Source organism: Crotalus tigris, unplaced genomic scaffold (assembly GCF_016545835.1).
Source record: "Crotalus tigris isolate CLP2741 ecotype Arizona unplaced genomic scaffold, ASM1654583v1 scf7180000020899.430614, whole genome shotgun sequence".
NCBI classification, from domain to species: Eukaryota; Metazoa; Chordata; class Lepidosauria; order Squamata; family Viperidae; genus Crotalus; species Crotalus tigris.
The window spans coordinates 125,698-149,751 of NW_024098244.1; the positions used below are offsets into that span (position 1 = coordinate 125,698).

The following is a 24,054-nucleotide window of genomic DNA, read 5'->3' on the forward strand; positions in this document are numbered from 1 at the left end:
AGAATAGAACTGGAAGGGACCTTGGAGATCTTCGAATCCAGCCCCCTGCTCAAGCAGGAGGACCTATACCATCTCAGACAAGTAACTGTCTAGCCTCTTCTTAAAAATCTCCAGTGATGGAGTGCCCATGATTTCTGAAGGCAAGCTGTTCCACTGGTTAATTGTCCTCACTGTCAGGAAGTTTCTTCTTAATTCCAGATTGCTTCTCTCTTTGATCAGTTTCCAACCATTGTTTCTTGTCCTGCCCTCTGGTGCTTTGGTGACCCCCTCTTCTTGGTGGCAGTCCCTCAAATATTGGAATACTGCTATCACGTCTCCCCTATTTCTTCTTTTCTTTAGACTAGCCAAACCCAAGTCCTGCAGCCGTTCTTCATATGTTTTGGTCTCCAGGCCTTTAATAATCAGTTGCTCTTCTCTGAATTTTTTTCCAAACTTCCACATTTTTTTTTTTTTTGTGATATGCTTACCAAAATTGGCTGCAGTATCACAGGTGTGGTCTTACTAGGGTTTTATAAAGTGGTACTAATACATTGCATGATCTTGATTCTATGCCTCTGTTTATACAACCCAGGATTGTATTAGCTTTTTTGGTGCTGCTGCTCACTGCTGGCTCATAGTCAAGTGATCATCCACTAGGGCTCCAAGGTCTGTTTTTAAGCCAGGTCTCGCCAATCTGTAATTATACCTGTAATTTTTCCTGCCTAAATATAAAAATTTTCTCCACATTGAAACTCCTTTTGTTGGGTAGGGCCCATTGTTCAAGTTTCTCAAGATCTTTTTGGATCCTGAGTTTGTCTTCTGGGATGTTGGCTACTCCTGCCAGTTTGGTTTCATCTGCAAAATTGATGAGTTCCCCTTCAATTCCCTCATCTAAGTCATTGATGAAGATGTTTCCCACGCTTCTTGCGTTGTTTTCCCCTTTAGGATTTTCATCCATGGGATCTTTCCTAGGTTAGCTCTGAGTTTGTTAAAATCAGCTCTTTTGAAGTTCAAGACACTGATTGGATTGTTTTCTGTTGCTAGTGTTTGTATTATCTTAAATTCCAGTATGACGTGGTCACTTTCACCCAAGGTTCCGGCAATTTCAACTCCCAGTATCACTTCTTCTCTATTAGTAAGAATTATGTCCATTTAGCTTTATGTCTGGTTCCCTCCTCCACCATTTGGATGTCAAAGCTGTCGGCTAGGTTGGTTAGGAATCTGTTTGATCTCCTGCTTGCTGCAGAGTTTGTCTCCCAGTTGATATCTGGATAGTTGAAGTCTGCCATTACTACTGTGGTATGCTTCCTACATACATTTGTTAACTGGTTGGCAAAGAGTTCATCTATTTCTTCTGATTGGTTGGGTGGCCTGTAATATACCCCTATGGCGATACCACTTTTTTTCTCTTTTATATTGACCCATATACATTCTGGAGAGATTTTTATCTTTGATCATGTGCATTTCTGTAGATATGTAGTGTTCTCTTAAATATAGTGTAACTCCCACTCCTTTTTTTGTAGACCTGTTTCTTTTGAACAATTTGTATTCATCCATTAGTCCATTCATGAGTTTTGTCTCACAGGTTTCTGTAATGCCAACTATGTCATACCCACCCTCATGTACGATTGCTTCTAGTTCACCCTGTTTATTCCCAAAGCCTCTATGCCTGTTTGTGGGTATGTTTCCTGCATCTCCTGATTGTTGTTTGAGTTTTTCTTTTTTTTCTCATCACTGTTTGATTTCTTTTCATAGGATTTATGATTGGTTTTGGGTTCTAGGGATTCTAAAGATTGGTCACTCTTCCCCCTCAATTTTAGATTAAAGCCCTCCTGAGGAGTTGGGCCAGTGTTTTTCTGAGTACGTTTTCCCGTGTTTTCGTGAGGTGCAGACCATCCCTTGCCAAGAGTCCTTCACTTAGGAAATGCAGTCCATGATCCAGGAAACCAAAGCTTTCTTGGCGACACCAACCCTTTAGCCAAGTGATGGCGAATCTTTGAGAGACTGAGTGCCCAAACTGCCACCCAAAACCCACTTATGTATCATTGGGTGCTGGGTGGGCGTGGCCCATTGGGTGGGTGTGGCCCATTGGGTGGGCACGGCCCATTGGGTGGGCATGGCTGCGGTGGTAATGGCAGACTGGGTGGGACTAAAAAGTTCAATCAATCAATTCCAACTTTGCAAGATCTTTTTTTCCCCCGCGAGAAGTTGAAATTGACTGATTGAACCTTTTTTTTTTTGCACACGGTGGTGGGGACCTAAGGCAAAAAGGTTTTATAAAACCCAGCTGAAAGCCTAGGACTGGGGTGATGGCGCACATGCCCACAGAGAGGGCTCTGAGTGCCACCTCTGGCACCCATGCCATAGGTTCACCACTACTGCTTTAGCCAATGGTTTATTTCTAAAATTCTTTTTTCCCTCAGTGGGTGATGGCCTTTTTTAAGTTTTTGAACTCCAATTCCTTTTTATTTTTTACTGGGGGTCTTCTTCCCTTCCTATTGGGACTTCAAACTTAATTGTTGCCTTCACTTCTGTTGCTTGCTGCTCCGGCCTCTTGTTGTTTTCTCTGCCGGCTCCCTTCTGTCCTTCAGTGCTCGTCTCTGCTCTGGTCAGGCCTGCTGTTCAGCTTTCCGGTCAGCTCAGCTGCTCTGTCTGGTCTACTCCTCTCAGCCTGCCTCTCAGCTTCAGAGATCAGAGAGTTCTGTGGCTCAAAGCCTCTTGCTGTTGTTGCATTCCTCCCTGCCCCCTCAGGTTTTGCCACCTGCAATTCCTCACAGGCGAAGATCAGGCTAGCAGGGATGGGGGGGGGGCTGCTGGTCTCTCTGGGGAGGGAACGCTTATCCAGTCCTCCACCTGAGGCAAGTCTCCCCTGGGGAGGGCTGCAGGGGTTGTGGGCCTGTAGGGGGTGTGGGTAGGCAACCTTGGTTCTTTTATGACTCGTGGACTTCAACTCCCAGAATTCCTGAGCCGGCCTAAGCAATTGCTGAATAAATGCTGTGACCCATCGGTTTGCTCTTTCCAAAGGTCTCCCTCCTTTCTGCTGTTCAGCTGCCAGTTCGCTGCTCTCAGTTGCCTTTTTTTCAGCATTGGGCTGCTTAGCTGTGCTCCAGAACTGACTCTCTTGTTCTCTGTTGCTGGCTGTCTCTGACGCCATGTGCAGCCATTCATTCACTGCGCTCCTGTTTGCTGGTGATTTCCTCATTGCCCCAATTTCTTCTTTTCCTTTATCCTTACTATCTTCATTATCTAACTTTCTGCTTCTTTTTCCTCCCTTTTTTTCCTCCCTCTCCTAGTACCTTCCTACTTAGTTTGATTATTTCTCTCCCCGTGATCCAATACTGTTTCCTACACTGCCGTCATCTTGGAACCAAATATGTGAACTGAGTCAAGGAATTTAAATTATAAAGAGCTAAAATGAAGGAGACATTATTCTTACCTTTGTTCTGTGTTAAAAATGGCAAAGACATGCTTATTGGACATGAAGCCCTTCTCCACATCTCTTATTTTTAGGTTGTCTAGAGGCAACATATATTTCTTCTCTTTCTCCTATAAGAGATAAAAAAGTTACATGTAATTTTTCTTTGTTTCTTAAAATGTGACCTCAATACTCTAATAAAAAAGGATCTGTGTTAAAATGAAGAAAATGAAAAGAAACCAATTGATTAATGATAAACTACTGGTATTCCCAGTTCTACACTGGGAAAACCAGCATTCTAGCCATGCCTACACCATCTCTTAGACTGAGACCAAAAGACTTGCATTTACAGTTTACCCAGAGATATATCATATGACATGACATGACATGACATTCCTCTTAAGGCTATCATATAAATGCTACCATTTTTCCAATGGCTGAGCATTTTTAATTTCCTCATTTAGTTTTTCCTCCTATAATATCTGGTAAAAGTCATTCAGATTTTGTTTAATAATTTTATGCTGTTTCTGAAATCAACATCCTCAGATTTTTAGTGGCACTTAAGTACTGTGATAATGAAATAGATCCTTGATGTCCTTTACAGCAGGGGTCCCCAACCCCGGTCCGTGGACTGGCACTGGGCTGCAGCATGCCAGAAACCGGGCCGCGCAAACAAGCAAAGCCCCATCTATGGGATGCAGGCAGTATGAAACCACACCCCCTCCGGGCTGCAAAATACCCTCTCTGTGGAAATGGTCTCTGGTGCTCAAAAGGCTGGGGACTTCTGCTTTACAGGTCCCATTGCAGGGGAAAATTCCAGTTCCCAACACAAAAAATAATAGTAATTTTTTGGATAGACTTGACAACTTTGGAGGAATTCTATGGATTCTAAAAGAACTGTTAAACTTTTTATATACCTGACTTGGAAACTGAGAAGAAAAGGATAAAGATTTTGTAGTGGAAATCTGCAGCATCTTAAAAATTGGTGGGAAGAATATAGAAACAAACAATGGACTTGGGAATGAAAGAGCAGGTTTCTAAAACAGTTTTCTTTAATAAGAGGTAGCTTAATGATAGTGAGAGCTCCCATCATCCTATGATTCACAAAGAACAGTGTGTCCCTCCTTCCACACTGCATGCACACAGAGTCCCAAAAGTGATGTGTTCTTTTATATGAAAGCCACAAACCATGCATTCCCCACTTTGATTTTCTGAAAGGGCCCAACTACTTTCCAAGCTGGATTCAGCTGCAGACTTTGCCATGTCAAAGGAAAAGAAATGATTTCCCCTCCATAGAACTCCTCTACTTACAATCCTAAGAACAGAGAACTAAATAGAAAGGAAACATTTAGATTCTGGCCCCACTTGCCCAGTGTTCAGACTATCTTTCAGGAAACTACAAAGATGTAAAATAGTCTGCACATTGGTTAGATTGGGTTGGACAAGAATCATTTCAGAGGTGCTGGCTACTCAGGTAAGGTTCTACCTCTTTCTTGGGGAAAAAATTTATTCGAAGTTTTAATTATTTAATAAAAAGGCAGGTAATTATTTGTGCTCTTCATTTACTAAGAGGTGAGTTCAGAGTAAAATCTGGTATTAAATATTTAATTTGATGTTCAAAAGAACTATTCTTCTTAATCCTGTATATAATAGAAATGTGTATAGTATACCAATGTAGTTCTGAGGAAGTAAACAATTGCAAATTCAATGAAGAAAGTAATTCATTTTTATCTAGGCTCTGTTGTTTCTCAAAAGAATGTGTTATTATCTCACTGACAAGCAGCATCTCCCCCTCCCCACCAGAAAAAGGCTCCTCACTCTGAGGAAGAGGGTTGCCGATGAGATGAGATTAAGAAAAGAAAAACATTTGTACTACCTTAGTAAGTTCAGTTTCCTTTAATATGAACTCCTTAGCTATTGAATGGAAGAGGAAAAAAGCTGTGCAGCATATTTGCTAAGGATGAGGCCTGTACAGTGTTAATAGGAAGACAAAAGATATTGCATTTGGGTCTAGCTAATTTGGAAGGCATCTTCCAGGCAGAACAATTCAAGAAATGTAAGCACATGTCTAACTTTAGGAGTTAGGAAATGTATCAGAGAAGAATATATTGTACTGTGATTTGTTTTTAGAAATTAAACATCACAGACTGTACTATTCATTAAAGAAATCTGGCTACAGTCAAAGAGAAGTCAGGATGATGACCTTATAAAAAAAGCTGCATGCTTCTTGAAGATGTGCATAATATAAATGGGAATATTCTGGAATGTATATGTAGCCCTAACTAGAGAGCAGGTATCAGTGTGTTAGAGTGTCTGGCAGTTATTGGGTTAAATGCTAGGTATGTGGGCGGAGTCTAAAAGGTCATTGGGAGACTTCCTGCACACAAGCCACATGGGAATCTCTTTGTCTATAAGAAGCATGGGCCATGGAAGGTCACACAATAAGCCCGAGTCGTTATAAAGATGGTATGGAAGAGCATCATACTTTTACCTAAAGAGATGGTCTAAAGAAATGGACAAAAGATGTATTTTCCAGGAGTATCAACCACAGCGTGAATGCAAGTAATCTTTCTAATAAATATATTTTTTGTTTATTATAAGATCGTTTCTTTTGAGTTGTCTATCTGACTTGATAAGCGTTTTATATCAGAGTCAGAATAGTAAAAGTATGCTCGTAATTCATGCCAGCTTTTGAAACCAAATAGTAAATTGATGTTGACAAAGATTAATTTCCTCTCAAAGCTGCAACAGTTTAAAGAAAGAGAATCAAATTTGTTAGCCTTTTCTCTACATTAACCCTTAAGAAAGTAAAGCAGATACTTTCTTGCAAGTAGTAACTTGATGTGACTAATCTCCTTCAATTGCCTGCAAAGTAATCTCTGAGATAGCAAAGCCAGCGCGTTTGTGTTAAAGACAGCCTTCAAGGAGTGATTCAGAGGCATTGTTTTGCTAATTCGCTGTTTGAGAAGCCTCTGCTGGCAAACATTCATTACCAGTCAAATTCTGCTTGCTAGCCAATGCTTCAAAGTAAATTATAAAGTGCTTCGTGTTTGTTTTTAAATTACCTTTGGATCTGTTTGCAAGGAATATTGTGATGTTCACATTACAAAGTAGAAAAAGAAAAATCTACACTATTGTTTCTTGCATGTAAAGCCTGACTTCTAACACCAAAGAGAACAGCAAGAGGCCCCTGAGGGCTATAAAAGGCAATTAACTCTCTGGCTGAATGCTGTTTTATTAGTCCAGTTGCCTTAGCAACAAGTCACTAAGGAAAGCAATTAACCTCTTCTCCCAGCCACAGCTTGGAATTTCAGCCAATGTTATGGGATAAGGAGGAATCTGGTTACAGAGGCAGAACCAACCCCAATAGCATTGCAGTGAATCTGTTAGTTAAAGTGCAAGCTACTTGAAGTTATCCTACCAACACCCCCTAGAGGGCACAGAGTGAACTTACCAAAAGCATTCACTCACTCACTCAAGCTGAACACCAAGCTGTTCCAGTTTGAGGGAACTTAGGCAGAAGAAAGCGAAGCCAATTCTTGCTTATCATCACAGCTGATGACCCAGGGTCCCAGCCTGCAACTCGGTAGCCAGGTGAGAGTTTGTACCTCTACATTCTCTCAGTGGCCACTAGCAGTACGGTTGCCAGGTGGGAGTTTGTACCTCTACATTCTCTCAGTGGCTACTAGCAGTAATGTGGTAATAGGAAGAATTTGGCTGGCCTTTCTTCAGACGCCCCCTAGTGGTTAAGGGAGGCACTACATGCAAGCCTTTAACCGCACCCAGAGAAGGCCCTCTAGTGGGCAAAGGGTGAACCTCGAAGCCAGAGCACCCTGGTAGCTGACCCGCAGCAAGTGACCCCTAGTGGGGAAGGGGTGAACTGCATTGAAGTACCCACAAACGCAGGAGAACGCACCCAGTGGCATCTCCACCCATAGACAGCACCTCAGAAGCTGATCTACAAGTAGCGACCCCTAGTGGTCAAAGAGAGAGGTTCTTCAAATTCTCTTCAAAATAGCTGAGAAGAACACTGAACCTACCCTAGCCATAGTAGAGCGTCCTACTGGTCTAGCAGAAGGGGTTCAACCAACCAGCCTAGTTGCGATACACCAACCAGCTGGCCAAGGAGAAACACTGCCAACAGCCAACCTTGACCTGCACAAAGAGGCTGAAGCTCAAGCCTCAACAAAGCCAAAAAGGGTCAATACGATCTTAGACAACGCAAAAAACTCACAGAAGCCATGCACTCACATCTGATGGAGAAATGGCACACCATCCACAGGCACCACGAAAGAAGCTGGGAGAGATTATACAAACTCTACCACGAATGGAAGGATGAGCTCTCCCCAGAACGTGTGCAAGCAGTGGAAGGAGATAAGGAAGACGCCTATGTGCAATGGATGGACTCTGAACAGCAACTCAAGGACATTCAAGAACAATTAAGAGATTCAAGAGTCGATAGCGAGATGCAAAGCCTCAAGCTACTAAACGAGGAACATAAGAAACATGTAGAGAGCTCACATGGTTCCCCACAGCCCGAGCCTCGCCAGAGAGGCAGACCGGTCGACAGAGCTGAGTCCGAAGTTTCCTGCTATTCACATGCACCATCCCAACGGTCGCACGCGGATCCATCCATCCCATGTGTCTGGAAAGGCCTCATCTTTTCGCCACATGTCCAAGGCACATTCCAGCGTGTCCCAACAATCGCATGTCACAGGACCCTCCCACCATTCAAAGGCATCTTCTCGCCAGAGCCATGCATCTCGAGCCTCAGGAGCAGAGAGCACTGCCGCCCGTCTCAGGGAAGCACGGATCAATACCACAATGGCTGACGTCGCTGCACAAGCAGCAGTAGATGACAAGCTACATAGAGAAGACTTGGCCAAAGCTCAGGCCAACTTTAAGATTTTCCAGCGACAACAGAGAGCAAAAGAGGCAGCCGCAATAGAAGCGATCCTGCAGAGAGAGTTGGAAGATGCCACGTCAACGCCCAAGTTGGAAAGTCTAGGAAGGGAAAGTTCTCACAGCCACGTATAGGCCTACGTGGACAACCAAAGCGCATTCCAGAATGCACAGATGAGAGCGCCACAGCCAGCCACAAGCTCCCCAAGACCAAGTAGGCGAACAGAGGAATCTCAACGACCAGATGCAGCGGTCAGCCACAGAGTTGATGTTGCAATACCTAGGTCACGAGATCTCCCCACCGTTGCCACCCCATTGAACCCTATAAAACTACACCTACAACATTGCACGTTTGTGACAACCAAACCTGTTTTGGTAGCAACAGTGTTCCAACCGCACCTAGAACATTGCACGCTTGTAACAACCAAACCTGTTTTGGAAGCAACCGTGTTCCAGACAAGCAAGAATTACTACAATTTAGCTTTGTCCATAAAGGACAAAGAAGACAAACAACGTCTCCAAGACTGGGAGTCATGAAGCGTACTCCCAAGAAGTATCCAAAGCATGCAAGTGCAGCATACGTATCTCTCCAGCTTACCTGCCCCAGTGCAGAAGAAAGAATTGTATGCTTCCTTAGATATGTCTACGAAGGCGACTGCAGCCTTAAGACATGTCTCACTCTACAGCGGGGAGAGCCATACTTACGTCATCTTGTTTGCAACCATAAGATGCATCAGAGTCTATAGCGGGGAGTGCTGCAGTCTCGGTGTCTTTTTAGAGAAAGCGAGACTAACAATACAAGAAGCCCACACCGTACCAAGATTAGAGCTATGTGGCACCACTTTGGCTGTAAAGCTGACCAACTTGACAGCAAAGATATTGTGCCTTGAACTACAGTCCACCACCTTCTACGCAGACAGCAAGGTGATGTCAAGCTACATCTGCAAACAAAGCAGACACTTCTACGTCCCTGTAAGCAACAGAGAGAAAAGGATTGAAACATCTTTAAGCCCTGAACAATGGCAACATGTGCCAACAAATAAGAACTTTGTTAACCAAGTGAAGTGGCCCAACCTTGCCACACAGATAACAGAATTGATCTGGCTAGAAAGTCTTCAGTTCAAATAGACAGATGCCACAGAGACCAAAACATTATGCACTTCCAGCTTCAGATCAAAGTGCCAACCTTCAACCTCAGACACCCAGTAAATGTCAACCAATCCGCTTCAAAATCCTGTCTAAGCAGAGACACCTGAAATTAGGCATACTTTTGATCGTCTTGATCACTTGTCTCAGCACCTCAAGAATTAGCCTTGTAGGAGCCTGCAAGGACTTACTGACTTTCACGGACTCCATGTCGTTAAGACACCATTGTTGTTCCTGATTCTTCACTTCCAGCTGTTGTTCCTGACTCTTCAGTTGCAGCTGTTGTTCCTGATTCTTCAGCTCCGGCTGTTCCTGAGTTTCCAGATGTTCCTGATCCTGATTCTTCAGCTCTGGCTGTTCCTGAGTTTCCAGATGTTCCTGATCCTGATTCTTCAGCCCCAGCTGTTCCTGTGTTTCCAGATCCAGCTGTTTATGTCTTTCCAGGTTCTTCAGTTCCTGAGTATCCTGTGAATCCAGTTCCCCTTGTTCCCGAGAAGCTTGGGTTCCAGTTTTTTCTGTTCCAGATTGGGTTCCAGTTTCCTTCACAAGAAGAAGACCTTGTGTCGCTGGGAGACAAGACGGCATACCAGAACTATTGGCCAGGGGATTTATGCACCGGGTCCACCCACTTGATGAACTAGTTTGCCCAGCTGAGGTCCAGATCGTGAAGCCACGTGAGTCAGGTCGTGACTCAAAGACACTTGTACCAAGCCGATCATTGATTTGTACCTGTTGCTGATGAAGACTGAACCAGAAGATCAAACCTCAAATTATGTATTGTCTTATGCATTGTTTTATGTAACACTTGCCTTTTTTCATAATTGTGCATGTTTTATATTTAACAATAGTTATGCATGTTTGATACCAAGTTTTTACCTATTTAGTCACAAGTTAGTTAACAATGAGTATTGCATGCCTTGATGCTATGTTTTTACTATTTTAGTAGTGGAAATATAAATTTCCAAGCGGGGAGTATTCTGGAACGTATATGTAGCCCTAACTAGAGAGCAGATATCAGTGTGTTAGAGTGTCTGGCAGTTATTGGGTTAAATGCTAGGTATGTTGATGGGTCAGTGGGCGGAGTCTAAAAGGTCATTGAGAGACTTCCTGCACACAAGCCACATGGGAATCTCTTTGTCTGTAAGAAGCATGGGCCATGGAAGGTCACACAATAAGCCCGAGTCGTTATAAAGATGGTATGGAAGAGCATCATACTTTTACCTAAAGAGATGGTCTAAAGAAATGGACAAAAGATGTATTTTCCAGGAGTATCAACCACAGCGTGAATGCAAGTAATCTTTCTAATAAATATATTTTTTGTTTATTATAAGATCGTTTCTTTTGAGTTGTCTATCTGACTTGATAAGCGTTTTATATCAGAGTCAGAATAGGGAAAAATCATACAGTACTAGGCAAAGTTTCTGGAAAAAAGCATTTCAGTAAGGAAATCCTGTCAATAAAACATAAAGAGCCTACCAATGACCTGCTATTTTAATTTGCTTTTACTTACTTTGCCACTTTTCACTATATACCACAGAGGGTGCTGGCCCAGTATCAACATCTGATTGCTTCAAGATTTTCAGAATTCAATTTTATTCATATGTGCAGGAAGACAGGTCATTATAACAAGCCACTTGAATATTTGCAATTACTTGTTTCCCTGTCTTAAGGTAAGAAGTAACAATTGTTCTATTTCTATTCTTACATTTATTATGTCATAGAATATAACCTAATGATATACCAATATCACTTCTTTCAAGTATCCCATTATTGATCTTTCCAATTTAAAAAAAAACTTCAGACATATATTTTTTACAAACATTTTCTTTCATATTACTTTGCCTTCTAAGACAGTGATGGCAAATCTTTTGGGCTTGGCATGTTAAAAATTCAGAAAATATCTATCTTGACTCTGCTGGCATGTCATCCCTCCCTCACCCCTCACCCCGAACAAAGACTTCCTGTCCAGACTCTCCTCTCCTCTCTGGACCCTCTGGAAATTGTGGAGGCTTTTGGAATATCCAAAAATCAGAGAACTCTTTGCATGATTTCCAGAGATTTCAGAGGCCGTGCAAGAGCAGGTCCCACACTTTCCAGAGAGCCAGAGGATTGGCGTGTCACCAAAAATGGCATAATGTAAAATATATTCATGACATGTCACTATCAGTCTAATATATGGCAGGAAGACATGAGAAAGAATATATTCTATAATGTGGTTTTCAGACTAGAAGGTGGCAACCTGCAATCTCCTAATTTCCTTTTGTTGTAATCTCTGAGGCTTCCGCTGTTGTATCGTTGACCTGGAACATCATGACTGTCTAACATCAACTGTCCAGCTTCTTGATATTTTAAGAAATACATCCAAACCTCCAAATCCCAGCTCTACGTAAAGAGCTAAACTACCACTATGTATTGTAAGTGTATGGTTCAACTCCCCCTCCCAGCATCAGAAAGTTTTCCAGAAAGCCCACTTCAGGTTCCCTAGAAAGATTAGATTGATTCTGCAATATTTGTATTTAGGTAGTATAATTCATTTGACAGCCATATTTATTTTAGTAATTTCTCCTTATTTTACTCTGCTCTACTATTGCTGACTAAGTATATTTGTGAACTACCTTAATTGGGTACCCTTGTTCCAGAGAGGAGGCCAAATGTTTCCCAATTAATTAAATGAAAATAGATTCCTGCAAATTCCATTTCTCCCTTTCCAAAAGTAACTTATGTTTTCCTCTATCATTCCTTAAAACCAATCTTTTTTTAATATAAATTTTATTAGTTTTAATAGGGTTGGGAATAAAATGGGGTCAGGATTAGGATTGGGGTTTGGGTTTTCTAAGGTAACATTTGCAATATTTAGCAAACAGCATATTATCTGGGTACATAATAGATGTAGTTAATTATCATAAACAGTATTAATTACTCAGTTGCCTTCTTCTTACTAATATATATTTAAAATTACATGTCAGTTCCTTTCTCTCTGACTCATTTTTCTAGCCATTGATAAAAGTTATTCCATGTTCTAAAGTAGACTGAGTCTTCTTTCTCTTTAATCTCTAAAGTCAGTCTATCCATTTCTACGTACTCTAGAATTTTCTTAATTAGTACTTCTTCAGTTTGTAAGTTTTCATTTTTCCAATATTGGGCAAATACAATTCTTGCTGCTGTTAATACATGCAGTATTAGATATCTGCAATCTTTCTCATATTTGGCGCCTATTATTCCTAACAAAAACAGTTCTGGTTTAACGTCTATTTGTTTTTTAGTCATCTTCTCTAACCATAAATGTATTTTAGCCCAATATCTTTTTGCTTTAGGGCATGTCCACCAGATATAGTAATAAGTACCTGGCCTTTGTTTGCATTTCCAACAATTGTTTGAAGTATTTTTAAACATTTTCACTAGTCTCATTGGTGTCATGTGCCATCTGTAAAACATTTTGTATAGGTTTTCTTTATATGGCACTGCTTCAGTTAATTTAATATTTCTTTCCCATAATTTTTGCCACTCTTCTAATTCTATAGTATGTCCAAAATTCTTTGCCCACATTATCATTGTTTCTTTTACTTGTTCTTCCTCCATCTTTAAAGTTAACAGAAATCTATAGTTTCTTGATCAACTTTTCATCTGTTTTTAACAGTATCTGATCAAAGTCTGTCCTTTATAAAATCCCACTGTTTTAACATCTTTTTCATATCTCATTTGAATTTGCAGATATGGCCACCATGCTAAATCAATACCTTGTTCTTTTAATTCTTGTCTGTCTTTCAATTTTCCTTCATTATTCAAAATATCTTTATAAGTCACAACTTTATAATAGTTAATTAAATTTGGGTAAGCAAAAGCTTCCATTGTTGAAAGCCATTCAGGTATCTTAATATATATATTTTCTTTTATTCTTTCCTATTCTGAAAGAAGTGCATTTCTTATAAAATGTTTGTCAAAGTATCTATGTTTCTTTTCATACAGCAGAAAGGCATGCCAACCGATTTGTAGGTCATGCCCTTCTAGGTGCAGTAGTCTTTTATCTCTAAGCATTATCCATTCTTTAAGCCATGTTAAAATGGTTGCATAGTAATATAACCTCCAGTCCGGCAGTCCAAACCCTCCACTGTCTTTTGCTTCTTGTAGCATTTTCACTTTGATTCTAGCTTTTTTTCCTTGCCAGATAAATTTCAATATTATTGTATTCAGTTCATTAAAAAAGGCTTTTCCCAGCCTTACAGGGATCGTTTGGAATAAAAAGAGTATTTTTGGTAGGATATTCATTTTCACTGTTGCTATTCTCCCCAACATTGAAAGTTTATTTTATTTTATTTTTAAAATTTATAAGCCGCCCCACTCCCGGAGGACTCTGGGCGCTAACAATAAAAAACACATAAAACATAACAAAACAAACAGTACAAGAACAGTCATCCAGGGGTCAGATTTTATAAACCCCAGGCCTGCCGGAAAAGCCAGGTCTTAAGCAGCTTACGGAAAACCAACAGGGTGGGAGCGGTCCTAATTTCCAGGGGGAGCTGGTTCCAAAACGTGGGCACCAACACAGAGAAAGCCCTCCTCTGCGGCCCCACCAAATGGCACTGCTTGGCCGACGGGACTTGAAGGAGGCCCAGCCTGTGGGATCTAACCGGACGTAGGGAACTATGAGGTAGTAGGCGGTCGCAAATAGCCTGGCCATGAGCCATATACGGCTTTAAAGGTAATGACCAACACCTTGAATTGGACCCGGAGACCAATAGGCAACCAGTGCAGCTCACGGAGGATAGGTGTAACGTGGGTGTATCGAGGAGCACCCACTATCACTCACTTAGCTGCATTCTGGACCAACTATAGTCTCCGAATACTTTTCAAGGGTAGCCCCATGTAAAGTGCGTTGCAGTAGTCCAGACGTGAGGTGACAAGGGCATGAGTGACTGTAAGGAGAGCCTCCCGGTCCAGGTAGGGTCGCAGCTGGTGCAACAGGCAAACTTGTGCAAAGGTCCTTCCAGCCACAGCCGTCAAATGATGTTCCAAATTCAGCTGTGGATCAAGGAGGACACCCAAGTTGCGAACCCGCTCCGAAGGGGGTATATTTTCCCCCGCAAGAGTCAACACTGGACAGTCGACATGATCCTTGGGAGGCAACATCCAAAGCCACTCGGTCTTGTCAGGATTGAGCCTGAGTCTCTTAACCCTCATCCAGACCCTCACGGCTTCGAGGCAACGGCCCATCACATCGGCTGCTTCACTGAGAGAGCTCGGGGAGGAGATCTATAACTGGGTATCATCAGCATACTGATGAAACCTCACCCCGTGCTGTCTGACGATCTCACCCAGCGGCTTCATATAAATGTTAAATAGGAAGGGGGAGAGGACCGACCCCTGTGGCACACCGCATTCAAGGGGCCTCGGGGTTGACCTCTGCCCTCCCACCAATACCGATTGCGACCGTCCAGAGAGGTAGGAGGAGAACCACCGTAAAACAGTGTCTCCCACTCCCACCCCTTCAAGTCGTCGCAAAAGGATACCATGATCGATGGTATCAAAATCCGCTGAGAGGTCAAGTAGCACCAAGAGAGAGGAATAACCTCTGTCTCGGGCCCACCAGAGATCATCCATCAGCGCGACCAAAGCGGTTTCTGTGCTGAAGCTGGGCCTGAAGCCAGATTGAAAAGGGTCTAGATAATCCGCTTCATCCAGAGACCGTCGGAGCTGGAGCGCCACCACTCTCTCTACAACCTTCCCCACAAAGGGGAGATTGGAGACTGGACGGAAGTTATTTAAGTCAGCGGGGTCCAGGGTAGGCTTCTTGAGAAGGGGCCTCACAACCGCCTCCTTCAAGGATTGCGGGAAAGACCCCTCCCTCAATGAAGCGTTGATCAACACCTGGAGCCAGCCTCGTGTCACCTCCTTGGCAGCCGAGACCAACCAGGCAGGACACGGGTCCAATAAACAAGTGGAGGCGCTCATTGCTCCCACCGCTCTGTCAATCCTCAGCGGTCACAGACTCAAATTCATCCCATAAAACCGAGCTAAGTTGGAGGTTCTTCCACTTTTCCAAATCCAATTTTATTTGTTTTAGTAGTCTTAAATAATTATCTTATTTTACTGTTACACATCTTGCTGTTAAATAAATTCCCAGGTACTTGACTTTTTAAACTATTTGGAGATTTTTTTCATCTTTTATCTCCAGTCTTTTAATTTCTGTATCTTGTCTAATGTTTCTATTCAATACTTCCATTGTTAGTATAAATAGTAATGGAGATAGTGGACACCCCTGTCTTGTGCCCTTTTTAATGTTGAAATTTTCTGTATAGTCTCCATTGACGATTATTTTAGCAGTCTGTTTACAATAAATTGTTTGAATTGCATTTATAAAGTTTTTTCCAAAGTCCATTTCTGCAAGGTGCTGAAACATAAATTGCCACTTTACGTTGTCAAATGCTTTTTGTGCATCAAGGAATATTAAAGCCATCTGTTTCCCCAGATGAATTTCATAATACTCTTAGCACATCAAGGATCATTCTTAGATTATTATTTTATCTGTCTTTTAGGTAAGAAACCATTTTGATCTGTGTGTATAAATTCAATCAAAAATTTCTTTATTCGTTCTGCCATTATTGAAGCAAAAATTTTGTAGTCTACATTTAATAATGATATTGGCCTGTAATTGTTATTTGTGTCAAATATTTGGTATTTTAGCCTCCAGGAGAATTTCATTACACAATTCTTTCAAAATCGGACTTAATACATCTTGTAGTGATGTACAGAATTCTGCAGGTAATCCATCTGGACCCAGAGTCTTATCCTTCTTTTGCCTTTTTACGGCCACTATAATCTCCATCATTGATATTTTGCCATTTAATATGTTTCAGATATTCTCCGGAATTTTTGGTAAGTCTGCTTTTTTTAAGTACTGTTGTATTTTTTCTTTTGGAATTTCCTCTGCCTTGTAGAGTGTCTCATAGTAATCTTTAATGATTTTTTTAATTGTATCATTTTGAAACTGTAATTCTCCTTTTGGATGTTGCAGCTTAGTTATCAATTTTTTCTCTTTTTCTTTTTTCAGTCTATATGCTAACCATCTCCCCGCTTGTTGGCATTTTCAAAGAAATCCTGTTTAGTCCTTTTAATCTGTTGAGCCATTATTTTCATCTTGGCTAAATTTAATTTATGCTTTATTATCTCCATTTGTTTCTTAAGTATTTTCTTTTGTGGATCTATTTGTAATTCTGATTCTAGCTTTCTGAGTTCTTTCTTCAACTTTAACTGTAGTTGTTTTTCTTTATTCTTTTTAACAATATAAGTTATAGCCAACCCTCTGAAATATGCTTTAGCTGTGTCCCGCACATTTTGAAATGATGTTTCTTCTTTATTTATTTTGAAGAAAAATTCCATTTCCTTTGTCGCTAGTTGTAAGAATTCTTTTTCTTTCAATATAGATTTATTCAAGGACCATCTTAATTTTTTCTTAGTTCCTTTCCAAGTCATTTTTATTGGGTTATGGTCTGCCCAAACATTAGTTTCTATCTCAACTTCTTGTATCATCGTTTTCAATTCCAAAGATGTCCATATCGTATCGATTCTAGACCATGGTTTATGTCTATTTGAATAAAATGTGTTTTGCAATTTCTTTGGGGTTTTTTTTCTCTCCATATATCTTGAATGCAGAGTTCTTTTATCATTTTTAAGAATGTTTTTAGGTAATATATTTCCCCTTTTCTCCCTTGTTTGGTGCTTTTATAGTCCAAAGTTCCATCTACTAGTGCATTAAAATCTCCCATTATACAAACATTTTGATAGTTTAAATCAGACATGTCAAACCCGCAACATCATGTGACGTTGTACAACATACCAGGATGGTTTTGCCATTGCTGGCAATGGGGTGGGTGCGGCTTCCGAATAACACGTCCGGCCCACGTGCTGGCAGTTTGACACCCCTAGTTTAAATTTAGTATTTTTATATAGTTGTTTATTATTATTAAATTCTATTAGGTTTTATAAGGGTAGGAAAGGGTTGGGGTAGAGGTAGGGTCGGTATGGGTATTGGGTAGGGTTGGGAAATAGAGTTAGGGTAGGTACAGTAGTCATTCAATGCTTTAGCAAGCAGACTATCGTCCGGGTACAAATATTAAATAACAGTAATTAATATAATATTAAATCACTAAAAATAGCAATAATCATAAAAGTAATAGTTAATCTATAAATCTCATTCAGCCTGTTAAGTTTCACATTCCTTTCTCGCTAGATTGTATTGTTAACCATTGATAATTTTTTTCCCATATTTTAAAGTAAACTGAGTCTTTTTTCTCTTTAAACTCTAACATTAGTCTATCCATTTCTGCACTTTCTAAGATTTTTGTAATTACCTTATATTCCGGCATATAAGACGACTTTTGAGAGCGTTGAAACAGGCGCTGAACTCGGGGGTCGTCTTATACGCCGAGTCGTCTTATACGCCGGAAATAAGATAGTTTCTGGTGTATAAGACGATTTTCTAGGCATGCAACTCGGCGTCGATCGTCTTATAGGCCGGAAATAACATAGTTTCCGGCGTATAAGACGACTTTCTAGGCATGCGACTCGTTGTCGATCGTCTTATACGCCAGAAATACCGGTAGTTTCCGGCATATAAGACGACTTTCTAGGCATGCGACTTGGCGTCGATCGTCTTGCGACTCGGCGTTGATCGTCTTGCGACTCAGCGTCGAACTCGGAGGTTGTCTTATATGCCAGGTCACCCTATACGCTGGAATATACGGTATAATTTGGTCAGATGGTAAGTTTTCATTTTTCCAAAATTGGGCAAATGCTATTCTCGTGGCTGTCAGTACATGTAATATTAAATATTCATTCTCTTTTCCATAATTAAGTCCAAATATTCCTAGCAAGAACAATTCTGATTTAAATTCTATCTGTATTTTGGTCATCTTTTCCAACCATATATGAATCTTAAACCAAAATTTCTTTTCACAAGGGCATACCCACCAGACATGATAGTAAGTGCCTCGTTTTTGTTTACATTTCCAGCAATTATTTGATATATTTTTAAACATTTTCGCTAGTCTAACTGGTGTCATATGCCATCTATAAAACATTTTATATACATTTTATTTGTATGAAACTGCTTTAGTAAGTTTAATATTTCTGTCCCAAAGCTTTTGCCAATCTTCTAAATCTATAGACTATCCAAAAAATTTTGCCCACACTATCATTGTTTCTTTTACTTGTTCTTCTTCTATCTTCCAGTTTAGAAGAAATTTATAGTTTCTTAATCAAATTTTCATCTGTTTTCAAAAGTATTTTATCGAATTGTATCTGTTCTTTGTAAAATCCCATTGATTTTACATCTTTTTCATATCTTGTTTGAATTTGCAAATACGACCACCATGTTAAGTCAATGCCTTGTTGTTAAAGAACTTGCCTGTCTTTAAGTTTTCTATCCTTGTCCAAAATGTTTTTATAAGTAACAAGTTTATCACAGTTAATTAAATTTGGGTAAGCGAACACTTCCATTGTTGAAAGCCATTCAGGTAATTTAGTATAAATTTTATGTTTAATTCTCTCCCACTCTTTAAGCAGTACATTCCTTATAGCGTGGTTTTGAAAGTATTTGTATACTTTGTTTTTCCCGTACCACAGGAATGCAGGCCAACCCAATTGTAAGTCATGTCCCTCTAGATCAGTGGTCTCAACCTTTTTAATGCCGTGACTCCCAACCGGTCGTAAGTCGAGGACTAAACCGGTCGTAAGTCGAGGACTAAACCAGTTGTAAGTCGAGGACTACCCAACCGGTCGTAAGTCGAGTACTTTCCCTGCCCGGGAGCGCCACGCATGCGTGGTGCCGCCCCCTGTGCCGGCTGAGGCATAGCTGGCAAGTGGCAGAGACGGAGCAGGCCGACCACCGGCTGGGCCACCAGCTAGCCCAGCCCAAGGGAGGTAAGGCACCCGCCAGAAAAGGGGGAAAAATGGCGGACAGCCTTGCTTGGCGACCCCTATGAAATGGTCGATCGACCCCAAATGGGGTCGCGACCCATAGGTTGAGAACCGCTGCTCTAGATAAAGAAGTCTTTTATTTTTCAACGTAATCCATTCTTTGAGTCAAAGTAGGATAGCTGCTTGGTAATAAAGTCTCCAATCCGAAAGTCCAAAACCCCATTCTTGTAACATTTTAGTTTTGATTCGTGCTTTCTTCCCTTGCCATATAAATCTCAATATTGTTACATTTAAATCGTCAAAAAATTTCTTGCCCAGTTTTACAGGAGCTGTTTGAAATAGGAAGAGTAGTTTCGGTAAGATATTCATCTTCACAGTCGCTATTCTTCCTAACAATAACAATTAAAGATTTTTCCACTTTTCCAAGTCTACTTTTATTTGTTTCAGTCGTCTTTCATAATTATCTTCTTTTAGTGTTGTATATTTAACTTTTTTAGCTATTTGAAGATTTGTCTTTTTTACAAATTGGGTTTTCTGTTTATCTGTTAAGTTTTTTGTTAATACCTTAGTCTTTTCCCTATTTATTTTCAGGCCGGCCACTTCTCCAAATTTCTCTATTTTCTGTAGAAATTTATTAGCTGTTTCTAATGGCTCCTCCAAGATAAAAAACCAAATCATCTGTGAATGCCTGTAGTTTGTACTTCTGTTCTTTTATTTCCAGCCCTTTAATTTCTGTATCCTGCCTAATGTTTCTAGCCAAGACTTCCAGTGTAAGAATAAATAACAGAGGAGATAGTGGACATCCATCTTATGCCTTTTTTGATGTCAAAACTTTCTGTATAATCTCCATTTTACAATATCCTTGCTGTTTGTTTATTATAAATTGCTTGAATTGCATTTGTGAAGTTTTTGCCAAAGTCTATTTCCATCAGCTGTTGAAACATAAATTGCCAGTTTGGTGCTTTTATAGTCCAAAGTTCCATCTACTATTGCATTAAAATCTCCCATTATACAAAGATCTTTATAGTTTAAATCAGACATGTCAAACTCACGACATCACGTGATGTCGTGCAACGTATCGGGACAGTTTTACCATTGCTGGCAATAGGGTGGACGCATCCAGCCTGCGGGCCGGCAGTTTGACACCCCTGGTTTAAATCTAGTATTTTTAATATAGTTTTTGATAAAAAATTGTTCTTGTTACCATCAGTATCTGTTTTTGATCCATCATTATTTCCACCATTAATATTCTCCCCTCTTCATCTGCATAAATTTGTTTGGAGTTCATCTTTTCTTTAATATATAAAGCTATTCCTCTTTTCTTTTGAGATGCTAATGTGAAGTAAAGTTTGCCAATTTTCGGTTGTTCTAACAATTTGTAATGTTGTTTCTTAATATGTGTTTCTTGAAGACAAATTATATCCATTTTTAACTTTTGTAGTCGTGAAAAGATTTTTCTCCTTTTTGAAGGAGAATGTAGTCCATTAACAAAATCCCACTCTCCTCCATCTTTTTCAGTTAGTCTTCTAGTCGATCTTATCTGTCTCTGGTCTCTTGGTCTTGCTCCTTCTTCTGTATATGTACTTTAATTTCTTTCTCCTCTCTTTGTTTAGCCACTCTTCTACTGCTGTATCTTCTTGTTTCTTTGGTTCAGGGTCACCTCTTTTCAGAAATCTTGGTGTATGGCTGAAGTTAGTAATATTTACTGTGTACTATAAAAGAAACTTGTTCAATTGGAAGAGGCAGGACACAAATTTTAAGAAATGCTTTTTCTAGAATACTTATTTTGTATAATATGTAAATGAAACTTTCAGATTTTCAGTGGCAATTTCAAATAGGCAAAAATTATATATTCTACAGTATATGATATAGCAACATTTGAGCAGCCTAAACAGTCAAACTACATCTTTTTAATATTCTAGAATATTTTAAAAAATCAATTTGAGAGAAAAAATGCATATAAAATAAACCACGCAACAAAACCCAGATAAATGGTAAGTTAAGGTACTCTACATTGTCAATAAAAGTTGAACATATCTCCCACAGTCATAATTAGAATGTGCTGCCATGCATCCAACTTTCTGTTTTCAGCTCTATCTCTTCCTCTGCAGGTTGAAGGAACACTGAAGCTCAGACACCACAGGGCCAACTTCACTGATTGTACTTTCCTTGAGTTACAACCACTGTTGGACCAAAATTTTCATTGCTAAACAAGATGGTTAAGTGAGTCATGTCCAATTTTGCAACCTTTTTGCCATAGTTGTTAAGCAAATTACTACAGTTGCTAAGTGAATCAAATAAACAAATTGGCTTCCCCTTGTTGGGAGCTGGTTGGGAAGGTTGCAAATGTGATCACATGACCCCAGGTTGTTGCAACTATTGTAACTATATGCTGATTGCCAAGGGTCTGAACTTTGATCATGTGACTGTGGGGATATGGCAATAGTCATAAGTTCAAGGATTGGTTGTAAATCATTTTTTTCAGTGCCATTGTACCTTTAAATAATTGCTAAACAAATGGTTTCAGTTCATAGTCCTAGCAATTTTTCTTTGCCATAATATGAAGCAATGCTATCTTCTACTATATTTTCAATTTCTAAATCCAGCCTGTGGCTCAGAGAGTTCTTGTCAGTCTCCTACCTATCTACATCCAATCATTCTCAGCTTTTCTGACATCAGTCAAGATCAGCAAGGTGCTAGTTGGTGTTATAAATTGGTTTCAGATATTTGAAAACAAAAAAGGGATGGAGGGTGCTGTAGGCACCTGAGTTCCACAACAGCTACAACAGAGGAGCAGGTTGAGGAAAACAAGAACAGATTAGCAACATAAGCAGATTTTGAGAAGATCCAATTTAAGCACATGCCTGCTTCCAAAAGGGCATGTCATCATCAAAAGCAGGCAATCTATACTCAAAAGAGCAATCCCAATACAAAACAAACAATTACGCTCAAGCATGGTTGGCAATATATAAAGAACAGACACCATTAGCTATGGGCTGCTGAAGAAGAAGAGGAAAGGATACAAGGAAGATATAAATATAGATATAAAATAGTCACCTATATGGGACAGATATTTTTATATTGGGGAACGCAATTCAGCAAGCAAAAGGACAAAGTTAAGGCCCATTTTGCTGGTTATATGTTTGGTTAAACATGCATTAAATTTGCCAAATATACCTTAAGTTTCAGAGGCTGGAGGCTGGCAATTGAAATTAAAAATTTAGAATTTTCAAGCATGTGATTGACATACCACTGAGCCCATCTCCAAAGTTCCCTCAACCTGCAGAGGAAGAAGAAGAGGGAGTGGGACTAAAACAACAAAAATAAGTGTAGGTGCAAACCCAATAGTACAGCATTAGTATCGGTCTTTTTTATCCAATTTTTGTTAATTTTTAATGTTCTTATTTTAATCTTAATGTTTTGATATTTTTATTGTTTCACATTGTTTTATGATATTATAAGCCACCAGAATTGCTTGAGTGAGATGTGTATCATATACATTTACTACATATAGAGAAAGAAAGAAAGAAAGAAAGAAAGAAAGAAAGAAAGAAAGAAAGAAAGAATTATTTGCAAGCAGAGGAGTGATCTACTGTACAGATTAATATGATTAACCCTCATAATCATAATTTAAATAATGACTGTTAATGATATGTTTGTTCATATTTGGGCTCCTTCTGTCTGTAGACTCACTTTAGTTAAGGTCAGCTCTTAATGGCAAAATGATCATGACCATGTAGCTTTCATTGTCAACAATATGGACATGATTTGCCCTTATTTTTTCCCCAAGTCCCCAATCTAGTTTACAGTCTTGCTGGCCACTACAGTAGCTCAGCTATACACTAAAGTATTCATTCCTTTATTAAACCACACCACACACAGCACACTGACTGTTGCTTCACATACTTTTCCACTGATATTATTTCTTACCTGAATCTGGCTCCAAATGTACCTGGGAGCTCGTGTGTGTGTGTGTGTGTGTGTGTGTGTGTGTGAGAGAGAGAGAGAGAGAGAGAGAGAGAGAGAGAGAGAGAGAGAGAGAGAGAGAGAGAGAGAGAGAGAGAGAGAGAGAGAGAGCCCATCTGACAGACAATATGCTGCATTCTTTTCCATGACTTCCTTGTTTTAATCATGAAACAGCCACTAGGCAAAGAGCAAGATAAGATTATGCATGGCATACACACACGCAAGGAATGTCATTACAGTATGCTTCTTTCTTTCACTCCACAATTTTCAAATAAGAGAACATAACATACAATCATGTGAAAAAGAAAGTAGACCCTCTTTGAGTTCTATGGTTTTACATATCAAAATAGGAGATAGTAAAAATCATCTGGTCCTTAGCACTTCTTAAAAGTAGGTAAATACAAGCTGAGATGAAAAACAACACACAACATATTACACCATGTCATTATTTTACAAAAAGAAAGCCAAAATGGAGAAGGGTGTACTTAGTGTGAAAAACTAAGTACACCCTTGCTGCTTCCATAGGTATAAAGAAGTTAAGTAGCAACCAGGTGCTACTAATCAAGTGCCTTGGATCAATTGATCATCAGCAAGTGTGACTACCTCTATAAAAGTCAAAGTTTTAGATGTCTCCTGGTGTCCAGCATTGAGGTACACAATGCCAAACAGTAAAGACATCAGCAATGATCTTAGAGAACAGGGCAATACACTTAAATTTGCAAAGTTGCATC

The 24,054-nt window shown here is 39.9% G+C and overlaps 1 protein-coding gene across 17 annotated transcripts in view; it reads right to left on the reverse strand.

The window, feature by feature from the left end:
• Positions 1–24,054, reverse strand: part of DNM2 (dynamin 2) — a 190,766-nt gene that overhangs the window by 15,245 nt on the left and 151,467 nt on the right. For 11 of the 17 annotated variants that reach the window (XM_039368693.1, XM_039368692.1, XM_039368690.1 and 8 more), the window contains one exon: positions 3,416–3,525. In XM_039368693.1, coding sequence (XP_039224627.1) covers positions 3,416–3,525 — 110 coding nt within the window. Of the gene's footprint in view, positions 1–3,415; positions 3,526–22,607; positions 22,638–24,054 lie in introns of all 17 variants that reach the window. The other 6 variants (XM_039368678.1, XM_039368681.1, XM_039368680.1 and 3 more) reach the window with 1 other exon arrangement.